Raw genomic sequence first — 17,293 nt, 5'->3', positions numbered from 1 at the left:
AAAATAGTAAATATATCATACATTAACAGGCGCTCAATCCAACTAATCAATGAGGGTGAACGTAATCATTATTTCTTTGGTCAAAATCTTCAGGATTATTGATATGTGAAATAAAAACAATTAGTTGAGCATATAAAGAGCAGTTTTATCTGGATATAACCAGAATTTTGTTATTAAAAAAAACAGCTTATAATCTTGTTTTGTACAAATATAAATAGTAGTGTTATGTTCCTACTATAAATAAAATTATCATAAATTAAGGAAACGCATATTTGAAAATCCTTAAAGTAATACCTCAACATGGAAACATCAAGAAAAGAAGGAAATCCATACACCCCAAATATTTCAGAGGGATATTTAAGTTAGTTAAGGGCTTATGATTAAAATATCGTGGATGAGTGTACAGGGGCGTACGTACTCAGGATTATATTTTGGGCAGGCTTAGTTATTGGAATTTTTTTGGAAAAAAAATCAAAAATCAAAAATTTTGAAAAAAAAATTGAATTTGGTAGAAAAAAAAATTGAAAATTGAATTATTAACACTAAATTTAAAAAAAAAAAAATTGTGCAATAAAAGTTTAAAATCCACACCTGTTCGCAAAAAATTAAATTTTTGCAAAAAAAATTCAAAAATTAAATTTCAAAAATCCATAGCTATTCTCAGGAAATTTAATTTTTGGGGAAAAAATTATATTAAATTCAATTTCAAATATTAAATTTTCTAAAAAAAGTAAACATTTCTTAATGGGTGTGGCTACAGCCCATCCCGTGCCGACGCCCCTAGTGTAGATACCCAAGACCTAGTTGTAAACCTTAATTTGATGTAAGATACTTATATAACTTTTATTGCTCCTTTAAGTATAATTTACAGGACACCCAAAGGATGAATAAGACTAATTTATTTGATGACAAATACTGAGGATAATTCAAAGAAGAAAACATATATATAGTTATAAGATGTTTTTGAGAAAAAAAATATTCAATTTGAGAAAAAAAAACACATTATAGTTTGGTTTTGTCCTTATTCTATAAATAAGTCCGTTTTATTAAAGTTCATTCCTCAAAAACAAGGTTGTGATTGAATTAACTCCCTTCAAATTAGTATCCAAAATGTCCCATAGTTGTGATGATTTTGGCTTTTTTCCAAAATAAGGGTGATATTTTTCAAGGTTAGAATAACTAATAAGTATAAAGTTTTCTTTTTTTATAATTATTTTAGTTTTAAACATAAATTACTAAACCAAAATATTTCATCTATCATTTGACGAAATTTTATAAAGCTGGCATGAACCATCTATCCAATATTTACCCTTTATTTCTATGAACATAATAATAGCATCTTTTCTTCATTCAAAAAATCCTAAATTTATGTCTAGGACTGGGTAAACATATGTTTGTTTATTTTAAATTGTAGTTTTATGTATGTGCTACAACTTCTATTAATTATTATTGTTTATTTCTTACGTATTTTTTGAAATACTAAATAAATAACATTATTAATTCTCGAATAACCGTATTCATTATCGAAAAAGTACTTTTAGCGCTTGTTTGAAACGTAATTTATTCAACCAATATGTTTCATCTATCATCTGACAAAATTATATAAGCATAAGTATTAATAGGTAACAAGGTTCAATTCATAACATAACTTTAGTCTAAATTATATGTAATGTTCATTTGAATAGTAAATATTATCAGGGTAAAGTATAACTTTGCAATGAGAGGTTGTGTGTATTGTCGTTCCTCTGTTACGAGTGCATAAATTATGTTCAGAAACTTGTGAATGAATTAGCAATATATAGATTTTGATCCATTTCATTTGATCTTGCTATATTCTAAATATTTTCTTTATACCTGGCACAATTATTTACTACATCTAACTAATAATTACCTATTCCCATAAATTAAATTTATATTTATTGTCTCTAGACTCAAATAACTTAATGATACTTATATTGGCTATAAATATATTATTAAAAAATGGTGTGTTGGGGTCGGTGACATTCAAAATAATAGAGTCGGAGGCGGCATTTTATGTACCCACTCCGTAACCCTGCTCAAAAGTCATTCTAATATACATATTTTGTTCCAGACATGGAAAGTGATGTAAAGTTTCCAATCTCAACGACAAGATAATATATCTATATCAACCCAACTCGGAGTAATTGAACCAAAAACAAAAAGTGTTTGTTGAAGAATTACTTTGCAGAGGAAAAGGCCTGTACTATTTGGACGGGTTACACATTCCGATGGAAGCATCGCTGAGAGAAGTTTGTAGAGTTACAAGAAGTCTATGTTGAAAAATAAAGACAAGAATCAGAAAAAAAGTTATATTTATTTGTTAGATCGAAAACTTTTCAGACCACTCTCGTATGAATGTTAGTTACAACTTGTATATGATTAATATTTATTAATTGAATATTCCACAGATGATGAATATCTTAATAGTATCATTTTTTGACTTATTTAATACGAATTACTTAAATATAAATATTCTTTGACAAATTATAATGTTCAAATCCCCAAAGTTATATTACTCATAAATACATAACGTCCCTATCATTTTAATAGGTCAAAATGGAATTATAGTATCATTATTTGAATGAACAATGTTGAAATTAAACAGTACATTTTCAGACGAAGAATTTGCTCCTTGTACAATGTGAATATACAAATTCCAATTCGAACAGACATCACAACATGTACATAACATTTATATACAAAATAAAATTGTCCTTAAATCAATATTCTTATATTATGTAATTACAGAGTGGATTTTAAGTATAGTTGTCATTACTTGTAATATTGACCCTAATATTAATAATAAAAAAAAATGTATACATCTTATAAATACAAAAAATAAACTTTTGTATCCTCTTCCACCTCATGCTGCTGTGCAATTTTTCAGGTAGTAACATGAAGGAAAGACTGCATTATCCAGTTAATGCGTCTGTGATTGCTGCAATTCTTATAAACACTTATGAGAAAGGTGAAAATCCAGTGTGGAATGGGCATGCTAAAAAAAAGAAACAGAAAATTGGCATGGTAACCCTAACAATTTGAAGAATGTTCTGGAGGAGAGAAAGAATAATGCTCATGACATCTCATTAGATCAGCTACAATCAGCTGTGACAAGAGAGTAAGGAGAAAAGAATATAAAATATGACATTTGTTAGAATTACTCCGATGTCGATCACCAATTCTACTCTAAGTCCAACAAGAACTTATAATTATAACTCCGCAACAAATCCTCAGGGTTACGCTCCAACTTTTATGAGCAATCAGGAACATTCAAACAGGTTTTGAATATAATTAAATCTATTTAGGAAAGGATGTTCACTACTCACGAATTAAATAATAATGACAACTGCTAAGGAAAATCAAATTACTTCATTATACTACCAATTACAAACTAACGGGCCAGCTAAAAAAGCATACCGTATTTCCATGTTTGGTTATAATTGATACATCAAAGGAAGAATGTCTGAGCCTCTTTGTGTGAAAAAAAAGTGAGAACGACATAAAGACGCACTTCAAGTTGTTTTTGGTATATTGTTTTGGATGTATTGTATAGATTTTGAAATAACATGCAAACAATCATCATATTCTATGACGTCACTATTAAAAAGCGTGTTGTAAGTCAAACACCAGTCATACATGCGTATAACTTTGTATTTCTATTATCCATTATGAGCCCGGTTATTGTGTTCATAGAACAATATTAGCACCTTATACTGAAAATGTGGGTTCTATCAAAAATCGAAATACTGAAATGATCTATGGTGAAGAAAAGATGTATTTGAGTGTGGAAAAAGTCATCAATGAACAACATGAGTATAACGGTTGAATATTTAAATTAGCTGCGAGCTGAATCTTGCTGCATGATTATTTTTGAGTTTAAAAAAAAAAACAAAAAAAAAACACACACACTCGAGCAGTTATGACTAATTTTTTTAGATCCTAGATCGGAATCATGGCTGCCTTTCGATTTCTTTTCGAGATCCAGACAACTTATTTTTGACATAATAATAGACTGATACTTGTAAAAAATTATTATTGGTAAAATAATTTAAACCAACTTCATTGATATTTTCCAAGTGGTGTTAGTTAGAGGTCGTGCTGTTCACACGAGAAACGTTTATATTTTTGCTGTATAGACTAAAGGCTGATTCATCCATAGGTAATTGCTTCTCAAAAAACCTGCTATGACCATATTTCGTAAGGTTAGTTCTAGTTTTTCCTCATGCTGAAAAGTATTCAACCAATCATCTAAGTCAAGGATTCCCAAACTTTTCAGCCTGCGACCCCCAAAGACACTGGTCTTGGTTTATAATATTGCACACAGCCATATACATGCACTAAGCGTGCAGGTGTGTCTGTTCTCCCAAACAGCGTTCGTACGCACAGGCCAAGGTGTCCCGCTCACTCAAACGACGCACAAAGTGAGATCAGAGCTTGTTCACGTGAAGCAGCTGATCAGTCACTGAATGCTTCTTAACAGTTGAAACAGTGAAAACACAGAGTCTCTCTGGTCACAGCTGTTGAAAGATCAGTGCCGCAGCTTCTTGAACAGAGCAGAAGCTACTGGTGGTTTGTACCGAGTTTCAGTGTCCGACCTGCTCATATGTTTAGTTTGAATAATTCGTCAACTATGATATATCTTTTTTAGCTATAAGACTGCAGCTATATAATATTACTTATTTCAAAATAGAGTACTTCTTATTTTATACATTTCTTGCATATATAGGGAGGACTCAAATTCTGTGTTTAATTCCATTTAAAGTAGGCTTATACTTATAGGCACGTGTATTTTTTCTTTCTGCAGATAAAATCGGATTGTTTATTAGTGAGTGACAGAGGCTTGGTTTTCAAGTGCCAGAGCATGTTTGACGGCTTGAGGCTCTCATGCGTAAGTACCTCAGTGCAAATCACACATTGGGGATGTTGTTGTTTGTTGATTAAAAAGATATTCTGTACTAAGCTGCTGAAAATTGTAGCATCAAACGGCAAGAGGATTCACCCGTTTTGGTTTCCGAAAGGTCTGAAAATTGGGACTAAGGGTGACCAAAACGTTCTCACGGAGGTGGTCTTGGCCTGGGCGAAGTCCAACTACCCATAGGGAAACAATGTGTTTCAGCAGGGCTCTACCCCGGGGCACAAGGGTAGCACCATGCAGCAATGGATCGAGGAGAATGTTTCCGATTTCTGTTAACATGTGATGGGACGATTAATCGGAAATCGAAATATTGGGTCTTTTTTATGGAATCGGCATCAGGAAAATAAAACTTAATTTCTGATTCCGATTTTTATTTATTACTGAAATTTAACTATTTATTACTTGTGTAAGTTAAGGAATGTTTGCTTATTTTAATTTCTTTAAACGGGACAACATCTCACCTCTAAAGAGCCACAACTCTCTTTCATAGGACAGAAAAAATCATATTTCTCAAATAATACGGTTATTCAGCCTTATTCGATGAAAATAACTTCCACTTACATTGCAATTATAAACACTGATTGGGGAACTATACTGCGGCCCTTACAACACAAGATAACATGATTTATTATTTTTATTGGCCCATTTGCTTACATTTACAGCCAAATGATGTCTATTGGGACAGAACGCAAAATTCACATTTTTAGCATTCAGCGTTGAAAAAAAAAAGTCCGTTCCATTCAGTATTCCGTTTATTCAAAGCAAATTCCTTGCAATGCTGTTTAAATTTGCGTTCCGTTCACAAGCCTAGAGTATTGAATATCGAAATGAAATACTTAACCTCCGTTAGTGAACATCCTTTATACAACGCAGTTAGTAAACTGTATAAAAACCCCAAAAGATAAAACGTATTTAATTACGTGATAAACAGTTGGAAAATTGTAGGAGATACGTCATTTAAATTATGTATCATTGCTTTAAAACTACTACCTCCATTTTGCAGACGTAAATATCAATTAAAATACTAAAAATGCTTGTATGAACATAAGACATGTTAAAAAAAATAGTAATTCGAATTTTAAAATAATCGGAACAAAATTAGTTTTGAAGATTTAATTTGTCATTCTTTTAGTAAAAACATTATTTTTTGGTTTTGTTTATTTTTTATAAAATATTCAAATTATTTATCAAGGGTGCCCGCAGGATTATATTCTTTTTTAAATCCATAGCTATTGACAAAAAATTAAATATTTTAAAAAAATTTGAAAAAGTTAATTTTTGGAAAAAAAATTAAAATAGATTTAAATTAAAAATGGATTTTTTTCTTTCAAAAATCGATAGTTATTGACAAAAAATTTTAAATTTTGAAAAAAAATCTGAAAAATTTAATTATTTTGAAGATTTAAATGTTTTATAAATTTGGATATTTGGAGGAGGGCGGACTCCGATCGCCCCTGCTTATGCGAATTTCGGGAATCCAATTAGTACGATTCAATTTTCAGTGTCTTATATAAAATAAAAGCTTTACTATTCTAATTTTGTAACTGCCATTGTACGCCTCAGCACGGCGTTAATTGGCGAACTCAAAAATAATATCATGTCCCTAAATTTATTGTAAGACCCATTCAGTTGGTGGTTAGCCAACTCTGTGCCAATTCTTCCCAAATATAGAATTATTAGTCAGTAATTGTGAAGAAGTGTTATCAACTTAACAAGAGCTAATTCTAACTCATCAAATCAACATTCAGTACACTAATTATGCAAAAATAAGCAGAAATATCGACAGCTGACAACAAACTGTGTATTTTTGGGTTATTGAGGTAACGCCCTGATATATATATAATGATGAAAATCCAGTGTGGAATGGGCATGTTAAAAAAAGGAAACAGAAAATTGACATGGTAACCCTGACATTTTGAATGTTTTGGAAGAGAAAAGAATCACGATCATGACGTTTCATTAGATCAGCTAAAATCAGCAGTGACAAGGGAGGAAGGAGAAAATGATACCGACACCGAAGGACACCGATATCGATCCCCATTTCCACTACCAGTCCTGCAAAGACTTACAATTATAACTCCGCAACAAATCGTCAGGGTTACACTCTGTCTTTTATGAGCTCACTCGAATATTCAATCAGGTTTTGAACATAATTGAATCTATTTAGGAAAGGATGTTCACTACTCAGGAATGGAATAATATTGAAAACTACGGAGGAAAATATAATTCATTCGACAGATTACCAATTCCAAAAAACCCAGGCCAACTAAAAAAACACACCGGATTTTCATCACTGTATGGATATATGTGGTGCCTCTAATCATTGTTAATAATTATTATTTTATGATATAACTTTCTGGAGTTTACTAGTTTGTGATGATCTGTTTATTCATCCTTTTTATTCTTGTACGGCTAATAATAAAAGAGTAGTGTTTTTGTTCTGAACGAGTGAAGATGTAAATATTATTTTATAAATTTAATTATGTTCTAAAGTGAATTATTAGTAGAGTGTAGTCAAGACACTACATAAATTGACCATCTTACTATTTCTATGAAAAAACTTGTGTGATTGATTTATTTGGATAACTACTCAATGAATTTAGACTTTTTTATGTATATTTTTGGAGGTGAGGTTGATTGATATAATTAAGGTCAGTTTTCACATTGAAAAATAGGAAAAATGAAAGAAATCTAAAGAAAAAAAAAATGAAGGACTTTTCCGAAAAACAGTTAGTTATATTCATATTTTTCGCTTGAATGCTTTATAAGAAGTGTTACTATCATCAATTTAAGCCAAGTATGCCCCTTTCTGCTCGATAACTTTTTTTTTTGCCCACAACTTTTTGGACTAAATTTAGATAGCTTCCAATTTCGTATAATTGTTTTTTTGAGACGCTTATCACTTATTTATTTATAACATAACCCCCTATCTAGTCTCCTTGAGCTCCAAGAACAGCTTTTGTGTTTTTAGTTATAGATAAGGCCAATTGTCCAATTCAAAATTTTAGTTGTTTAAAATATGAGTGAAGGACTCATTTTTAGCAACAAGCTTGTGTATCTAAAGCTCATATTAAAAAAAAATAGTACTTATACATTTTTTGTAAATCCTAAGTATTTTTTATCGCGCGAGTTTTGTTGTTGGCCACCTGAACAATTTTTTAATTCATTTTCTCAACCTGTTATCATTCTTTAGGAGATAATAATTAAGTATTGAGTAGTTACTTGTGCAATTAAAAAACGTCGTGTAATGATGAGAATTTCTTGGAGAGTTAACTTTTATAGAGGGTTTATACGGTTCTTCACAATTTTTATATCGTTCATTTAGGGAGTCTAAACAACGAAGTTTTATAACAATCAAAGCCCTTTTTTCATTCATGCTTAGGAAAAAGGGAATTATTGTATGTTAAAATGGGATCAATAAATAAAAGGATGTACACTTTAATGTCTATCCCTCTAATGCTTACTTTCATTACATATAGGACACTAAAAAGTATTAAAAATTCTTCATCGTTATACAATCTTATTTCTACTTTGTAGATAAGAAATTGGCTTTTAATTATGGAAAAAATAATATTTTTTTCTCTAATTGTCATCCTTTTCTCGTCTCTAATCGATCAAAAACAAAACAAAAATAATGTACAAATCTAGCCAATTTAGTTGGGATTTTCAGTAAATATTACTTTGATTGTATTCAAATATCAGTGTTTATCATTTCATCAAGTAGTATTCAATGTGGGCGTTAAGTCTTTTTTTATTAATAAAATCATTTGATGAAGTTTTATTGTTAATTTGGTCATTTTACCTAGTAAAACTATCAACTTTGAGCCCCCATGATGGAGTCTCCTTTGATGCACTTTATAACATGAGTAAAAATGTTTTATATTAATAAAGTGAATCTACATAATTAAAGCAAAGTTTTTTCTGTTCGTCGCTTTGTAATAACTCCAGGTACTAGCACTAGTAATACAATATAATGTGATTAAATGTTTATTAGGCTTGAGTGTAAATTATAATAATAAATTAACGTTATAATTAAAGAATGACATACATTTATGCAATGGCAACAACACTTATTAAATTATAATAAACTAACATTAATAAGAAGAAACACATATTATATCTTAATGTATGTTTATTGCAGTCTAAATACTTGAATCAATTAATAATAGACTAATAACAAGGATACCATTATTTGACTGTGATGATAAGGAGAGAGAAAAAGTGGAAGAAAGTGAGATCTAACAATATACCCAATCCTACACCAAGAGTTATAATAAGATAGATTAATCAAATAGCAAGAAATTATAAGAACACAGATCATGAACTAAAATCAGATAACAATTTTTTAAAGGGTTTAAAAATGATTTTCAAAATAGGAAGACTTAATTAATCAGTATTAGTATGAACATAATAATATAGCGAGAGGATAGCAAGAAATATTTATTATAGAGTTATAATAGGTATATAAAGACAGATTATATAAATTTGAAAAGTAACGTCTTTGAACAATGAAAGTTAAAAAACAAAACAAAAAAGTTTGAAGAAGAAAACATTGAGTTTATAACTACATTGAGTTAATTAAATGTGATCTAATCACTAGAGTCTAATGATGAACATAGAAACAACTAATATATTAAAATGGGAAAGAAGGGTGATTAAATTTTAACTATCTAAAGTCCTTTAAAGAATCCGTTGGAAGAACGACTCTCCACTAGAGTAACAGTTATATCATTAACCATAACATCTGCGACATAGTTATCATCGGTATTATTATATGACTTTTGTTTTGCCTTCCAAAAGTCGGGCGGGAACCATTCTTTGAGTTCATAAATTTCCTCGGTCGAATACTCTGAATCAGAGGATTCATTCATACATACAGAATGTTCAACTATATTGTGATTAGTACCTCTCTCATCGTCCACTTTTCTTAGAGTGATTTGAGGTGATTCTACTAATTTCTTATCTGAAAATACGACTTTTTTCTTTTTGTTAGGTCCGGATATGGATAGGGAACCATCCGAGGAATCCTCGTCATAGTCCTCCTCCTCCTCCTCTTCTTCCTCTTCATCGTGATCAAATTCACCGAGTAATGAAGTCTGAAAAGTTCTATCGGAATTAGGGCTCTTCTTAATAGTGATTCCTATCTTGCCCTTCTTTTCAAAAGGAGAGATTGGTGGCATTTGAGAGGATAGAGTTTTCTTGGTTATCTTACGCCGATGATTAATAAACACCTCTTTTTCTTCTTCATCGTCTGTTGACTGACAACTGTTCGGAACATTAACCGCTCTAGGTTTCTGTCTCTTACGGTGGTGATCTGTTGTTTTTTCCTGATAACGCTCAGGTGGCCGAGGAGTCCTTCCACTCTGTGTGGGCAAAATAAAGGGTTTCTCAGCCTGTTGGCTTTTCTCACCGTGAGTTCCAGAGGAAGAGTTATCCTTTCTTCCACGAGAACGGTCCTCACCACCAGAAGAATCACCTCCCTGTTCATTGTCGTAATATGATATTGGCTTGCGTCCTCTTTTTCTTGAAGAAAGAGGCTCTAGGGCCAATTTTCTATTAAATTGATCTATAAGTCTAGGGTCTAATATATTTTCTTCAGGCTCCCACGTGGAATATTTAGGACTCCATCCTTTCCATTTGACTAGATATTCAATTTTATTTTTTCTCAACCGCTTTTTCGTAATTGCTTCTGCAGCAAATACTTGATCACCAAGTTCGTCATCACCTTCCATTTTATGACAATGATGATATTAACAAAAATAACAACTGAAATTAATAATAAATAATTAATACTTATTTATGAGTTACGAGGTAACATATAACAAGGCTAGTGCATGTATTTAATGTACGGCTTTTTTATAGGCATGCAGAGCTAAAAATAAAAATCGTTCATCTCTCGATGCATTCCACGACATTTAAAGACTCTTCAATCAATTAAAACCCTGACAACTCTCAATGTTAAAAACAAAATGGTGAACATTCAGTTTTATTAACTAATTCCTCTGCATTATAGCGTCATAATATGTTTAGGAGATATATATTATATATATTTCTATGCATTTAAGTACATTTAAAATTAAGTTTCTTTAATGAAATGCACACGTGACACTTGTACGTCTGATTTAATTACAACGTTAGCCATCTTAATTAATATCAACTATATAACATTGCTATCATTTCATTTTGATCTGGCTTGTTTATTATGTTTCTAGGAGTTATAATATAACATTGAACATCACAATGTGCCATTGAATACTTAGTAAATATAATCAGAAAAGTCAAAAAATTCCTTCTTTAGTATGTATATCCAACATCTAATCAAATTTTCATTTATTCCATTATCCTCATCCCAAGTTATACTCTCATTTAAAATGTGTCATACAACTTTTTGATTGTTATGAGTCAAAATCTGCTGATATTACTCAAATTCGCAATTTGTACATAAAATATATATATTAATTAATATATTTGGTAAAAATGGTAATTTCTGAGATAGCTTTGGGAGTACGTAGAGGGCTGCTCATCTCTTGAGAAAAATAAATGTAATTTAATTAAGTCCCAAGGAAACAAATCGTATAAATCTTCCATGCAGCAGGCAAGACGAGACATTTTGTCAATTTACAGAAACGTAACAGACTCTGTATTTGTCATAAGGGAACCCTCCATCACTAACACTTTTCGAACTCAAGGCCAAGAGATCAACAAATGAAAATGAGGATTCAAACAATAAATAACATGGGAGAGTCGAAGGAATGGATTAATAATATGAATGGTGAAAGTGAAACTCTTTCTTTCACAAAACACTGTAAGAAATCGAATCCTTGAGTTGATCGCCCCACGTAGAATGTCATCAAGGTCTGTTACAATATAAGCCGCACATTTATCATGACAGGCCAAGTACTTATACTCCTCCTCGAATGATCCTTTCGTTTCTTACCTAATAAGTAATAATAATAATTAAAGCATGTTTTTCAGCTTGACTTAGAGAAGGACGAATCCATTTTAATTCCGAGGAACGTAATAGTTCCAGACATTACAAATATCCATGGTAGTAATGGTTTCCATCATTTATTTCATAACTAAGTAAATGGACGAGTTACTTTCCCAATTTATTTTCGGAATACTACTTAGAGAAGGAGGAGCTGCTGGGAGAAGAGAGAAAGAGAAGTCGTGCGATATAAGAAGAATAATTATAATAGAAATAAGAGAGAGCGAGCTTCAAGAGACGTACGTACGGCGTAGCTAGCTGAAAGGAAGAGAGAGTAAGAAGGAGGGAGAGAGAGAGAGAAACAAACAAATAAACAGAAAGAGAGAGGGGAAATTAAGCTGTTTCTTCTATCTCACAATATTAAGAATAATAATATAAAAGGAAGAAATATTTTAAATGAAGAAACCATTTAATATATATAATATATTATATATATAGATCTGCCTCACTCTGCCTATTTACGCTCTGACGTAATAAAGATTCATGACGTCTTGAATAAATAACATAACACTCGATCATGCAGCTTCGGCCTCACTTTCTAATTTTTTGACATGATGAGCGAGCTAAAATTAATTTCTATCCGTTCAATCCATTATATCACGCAACCTACCCCGAAAAGAAACAGAATAAAGGCCTGAAATTAGAGGATACGGGAATTACGAGAGATCCTGGAGAATACTATGCGATTATTATTTATTAAGTGTAAGGTATTGTTTACGACTTAACATGAAATAATTATAATTCAATCGATCAGTGTTGAGGAAATTGATTAGCAGAAACATCGTCAGTTGACCATACAATACTCGGGGCATAAAAATACTGTCAAATCCGGATATAATAAAATACTTCGGCAAGAATAAACACCAAGTAAAAAATCTGCATAAAGTCAACACTTTCTTCCCTTTTTTTGGTATCAATTTTCTAGGAATTCACGAAAAGGACGAATTCCTATTAGGATTTTCCCATTTTATAGTTACAAGTCTTGAGCTGGAGCCAAAAATTTTGTTGCCCATGTTTCTTTTTACATTCATTTCACATTGCATTTCATTCAATACAGGCACATATCATGAGTGCCTCCCAGAAAACACTTTTACTGAAAGATAAGCTAAAAATCCTCGATTATCTGTGAGTAACAAGCTCTAATCAAACACGGGTTACCTTGAAATGGGGAGTTTCAAAGTTACTTATATACATAAGAATCCAAAAATGGTGGGTTTTTTACTTGGGATATAGTCAACTTTTCATCTGAAAAAAAGATTTTCCTTTATCCGGATTTGACTGTAATCATAATACAGTTTTTATCTCTATACACGTTGTTACTTAAATTGTACCACACAACTTTTTATACAAAAAGAAATGAAAAAAAACTCTAAATCATTATTATTACTATACACCTTAAGGGTACGTTGGCGGATTACCATCTCTCCCCCCCCAGCCACGGAAACCCCCAATAAAATGTGGGAATCTGTTTAGCATATATACTTTAGGAGTATATGTCTTTGGGCCAAAGTTGGCAAGAATCAGCCTTTTATGACGTATAGTAATCGGGTCAATAAGGTCAGTAAAGTGGTTTTGATCGTTCGTGTATCCGAATTATTTCGTTGGGCTAGAATTTGTTTTTCTTCATAATGATAAATAAGGATTATTTTCTTATATATATGTTGAAGTTTGATTTGATCAAGTTGATCACTTCTCCTTTTTCTTATAATTATTATTAATCTAGAATATAATCAGTAGACATTTGAACATTAAATATTTACATTGGTGACCCCGACGTGATTCGAAAAATACCCCGAAAACAAACTTCACCACCTGTGTCTCCCCAAAAACAAGCATGGTCGATAATAACAGAAGAGGTGAATTTAGCAATGGCCATTACAGAACTCCACCTTTCTAGGTTCTGTTCTTTGAATGTTGAGAACTGGTTCCCAAAAATTGAACTTGATTTTGCGTTGATGGAGATTTGTCATACCAAAGTTAAATATGGTGTTATGGCGTCAGGATTGCCGGGTGAGGTTTTCAATATTATTCCTATTAGTGAGGAGAATCTCACTTATGAGGGACGAAGAAATCCATATTAGTATGATATGGGCTATCATTTTCCGCAAGGATAAAAAGAGTAGTTGACATGATGGTTGATACTTTCGGGCTCTCGAGCATGGAGGTCAAAGATGAGTTTGAACGTCTTCTGGAAGATGAATACCTAAAGGATTTACGTGAAAGTTTTGATTAAAGAGGTACAAATAAAGAATGCTCCAAAGGAACAACAGGGATATTTGGGAGCACAATCAACACTTACGACTAAGAAGTTATTAGCGGAATTGTGTACGGTTGCGAAGGAAGTCATAAACACTTCCATTTCTACTGTCGAGGATCCATCTTCTTCTCCCACTGTCGCACCTTTGATGAAGAAGTGACCTTGTTTAGTTTTTTCGAAGTCCTCAACATCTGCAAAATTTAAAAAGTATGTTTTTATTCTTCAAAATTTGGATTGAATACAACTGTGTACTCTGATCCTGATTGTCATTTTAATTCATTGACTCCAAGAAACTAAATTGTCCTCGATTGCATGGGACCAGGGCATTAAATAAACTTTCAAATTTCTGATGAATGAAAGATAATATCAAATAAATAAATTCTCTTGTAGATACGGGTGCTCCGGTTTCCGTTATATCTCCGACAAATTGTAAAGATTTCATTCGTGTAGAAATGCCACCTATCTTTGGTTATGGAAATAATCCAGTAGAAGTTCTCGGTACTAAAACTCTAAGGTTACAAATAGAAAATCTAGGAACTTTCCAATGGAAATTTATCGTCGTATCCAGAGGCCCCCCCTATTTTAAGGGATCGACTTATTTTGATTACCTATTGTCATTTTAAAAGAGGACAAGTAATTATTTAACAAAGAATACTTACTTGGCCTATTTTTCAAATGCCAATGAGTAATATGGAAATATTTTTGTTACAATTCCAATTGTTATTCTTTCTGAAGTGTATGAGAACATTAAAAAAATTCTTGAACTAATTCAATATGATAAACACAAGGGGATGATACTCTGTGATGATCTCAAAGTGGTGTCTTTTCTTCTCGGCCAACACCTTGGTTATACGAAATATCCCTGTTTTCTATTTTTATAGGACAGTAGTACTAGAGACCAGCATTGAGTTAAAACTACTTGGTCACCGAGACTAAATTTAAACCCAGGAGATAAAATTATTATTAAGTGTCGTTTGTTGAACGGGAGAAAATTATTCTTTTTTCTCGCTTCTCCACATAAAACTAGGGCTCATTAAACAATTTATCAAAGCCCTACCCTATTGATTCAAATACATTCTATCGAAATATCCAAAACTTTCAATTGAGAAAATAAAAGCTGGTGTTTTTGATGGACCAAAAATATATCTACTCTTTTCAAAATTATATTTCGTATTGTAAATAATGCATCTCAAAATATCCTTGTCTTCATATTATTAATGTTTCTTACCTATTAACTCAAAATAAAAAGATAATTAAAAACAGTTATAAGTTACATTTATTAGTACGTGATAAAATATGGTTAATGTCAAGTCATGCATCCTCTTCTTGACACTATAATTCTAATTGAATAAAATAAGAGACTTGATGTGACATATGTAATTATAATTGAGTAAAATACTACGTGTTATCCGAACATGAATATTATACATAATCTGCAATTATAAAATTTCAATATATTAAAAACAACATGCAAAAATATTTGAGTAAATGGAGAAACAAATTATTAATATAAAAGTGTTTTTCATTTGCATAGATTGATCTTCATTCATTAGAGACAAAAATTTCTTTATGAATTAGGACAAAACAAGATACCTGAGATACTTTAACCTCAACAAGAGATGCTCGAATTCCAATACCTACGGAGTTGTAACAGGATTAAAATTTAGCCGCAGAATAAAACCCTTCATACTCAGACTTGTAACCTTTCTCTCTTTTTCTGTTCGCTGTTCATTCGTTCTTTTTCCCCGTTCATTCTTTCATTTTTCCGTGCCATCGTTCATTTTTGAATTTTTATTTAATATTTATCTAGTATAAAAAGTCCGACCTAAAAAATACTCATTAATATATTAAGCACGTTTTATTTCATAATACATAAAAATGAGCCTTAAGTGCTTAATATTTTGCATACATTGCCAAATTGATTCGGGTTGGCACTGTTCAGTTGCATGGTTGATAACAATATCATATAAATGGAATTTAAATACAAAAACAAGAGTAGGGAGAAATGTCAAACGTCATCCACTTGCCTTTTTTTAAATTTTCATATGGCTTTGCCTGAGGCCCACAAATGAGTAAGTAAATCTAACTAACTCGAAAATAAAGCTATAAAATCGACTAGAATGATGGTATTCATAGACTCGCAACTGCGAATTATAGTTGAATACAAATGATTTGAATTTAATATTGCAAGAATAAATCCTCCACAGCTTGTTAGGCCCATTCATCAAGCTGTGTATGCTACTGGGTCTTAAAAACATGCCTCTTCTAAATTTATATAATCATTATTGGTGGGCAACTTCCCAAATATATGGTGGTTTGATTTCATAGTGTTTTGGAACTTCAGTAAATTAATTAACTTGGATTGGAGTTCACGATGAATTTCTAAACGTAAGTTTAAATTATATTTAATACCTTCTCCAAAAATAGAGGAAATAAAGTAGGTATGTTACAAAATACCGATTTACAGAGAGAAAAAAACTTGAAGGAGGTGTGCACGGAAGTATAGAATGTGTTTTTGGGATTCCAAATCATGACTTAAATGGGAGAAATCAAATTCATGTCATTTATGCTCAGTCTACAAAAAAAAAAAAAAAAAAAAAAAAAAAAAAAAAAATCAATCCATTGCTTGGTTTGATTGCACATTTGCTGAAAAATAAGCCATCCTCAAGATAGCCTTCAAAATTAAAAATGGGGTGTAATGGATCAAATATAAGTTATGTTCGACTAAAAAATATTTATTTATCTAGTATTTTGTAAAGTTTCTATTTAACCTGTCCCTGAGACGGTCATCAATTTCAACGCGACATTAGCATCCTTTAATCTTTATTACTACACAATATTAAAGTACTTTGTCTTTATTTTTAACGTCTCTTTTTTTTCCAATAATTTTCATCTATTGTCTGGAGAGTGTGAGGAGATATTCGTACTCTCGAATTTCCAACACCAAATTCTGTGGTTTAATAAAATATGATATTTCAATTAAACAACACAACTTTCTTAAACATCGAAAGAATTGAATTAAATTTTCAGGAATTACAGTATTGTGTAAAAGTTGATATTTTTAAATACCTGCTATTAAATAGTATAATATTAAATTCGAGTAATTGATATT

At 31.3% G+C, this 17,293-nt stretch overlaps 1 protein-coding gene across 2 annotated transcripts; it reads right to left on the bottom strand.

The window, feature by feature from the left end:
• Positions 1 to 8,907: 8,907 nt before the first annotated feature.
• Positions 8,908 to 12,866, bottom strand: LOC121119857 (uncharacterized). 2 transcript variants are annotated; one of them, XM_071889164.1, is made up of 3 exons: positions 12,651 to 12,866; positions 11,874 to 12,558; positions 8,908 to 10,702 (listed from the first exon to the last, which is right to left on the bottom strand). In XM_071889164.1, the coding sequence occupies exon 3, from the start codon at positions 10,666 to 10,668 to the stop codon at positions 9,607 to 9,609; it is 1,062 nt and encodes a 353-aa protein (XP_071745265.1). In that variant the 5' UTR covers positions 10,669 to 10,702; positions 11,874 to 12,558; positions 12,651 to 12,866; the 3' UTR covers positions 8,908 to 9,606. The 2 variants fall into 2 exon arrangements, with proteins under 2 accessions (XP_071745265.1, XP_040570605.1); XM_040714671.2 differs by having other exon boundaries at positions 11,874 to 12,866.
• Between the last annotated feature and the right edge of the window lie 4,427 nt (positions 12,867 to 17,293).

This window comes from Lepeophtheirus salmonis, chromosome 6 (assembly GCF_016086655.4).
Source record: "Lepeophtheirus salmonis chromosome 6, UVic_Lsal_1.4, whole genome shotgun sequence".
NCBI classification, from domain to species: Eukaryota; Metazoa; Arthropoda; class Copepoda; order Siphonostomatoida; family Caligidae; genus Lepeophtheirus; species Lepeophtheirus salmonis.
The sequence above is the reverse complement of the archived record's forward strand: the minus strand, read 5'-3'. Positions and strand labels throughout refer to the sequence as shown.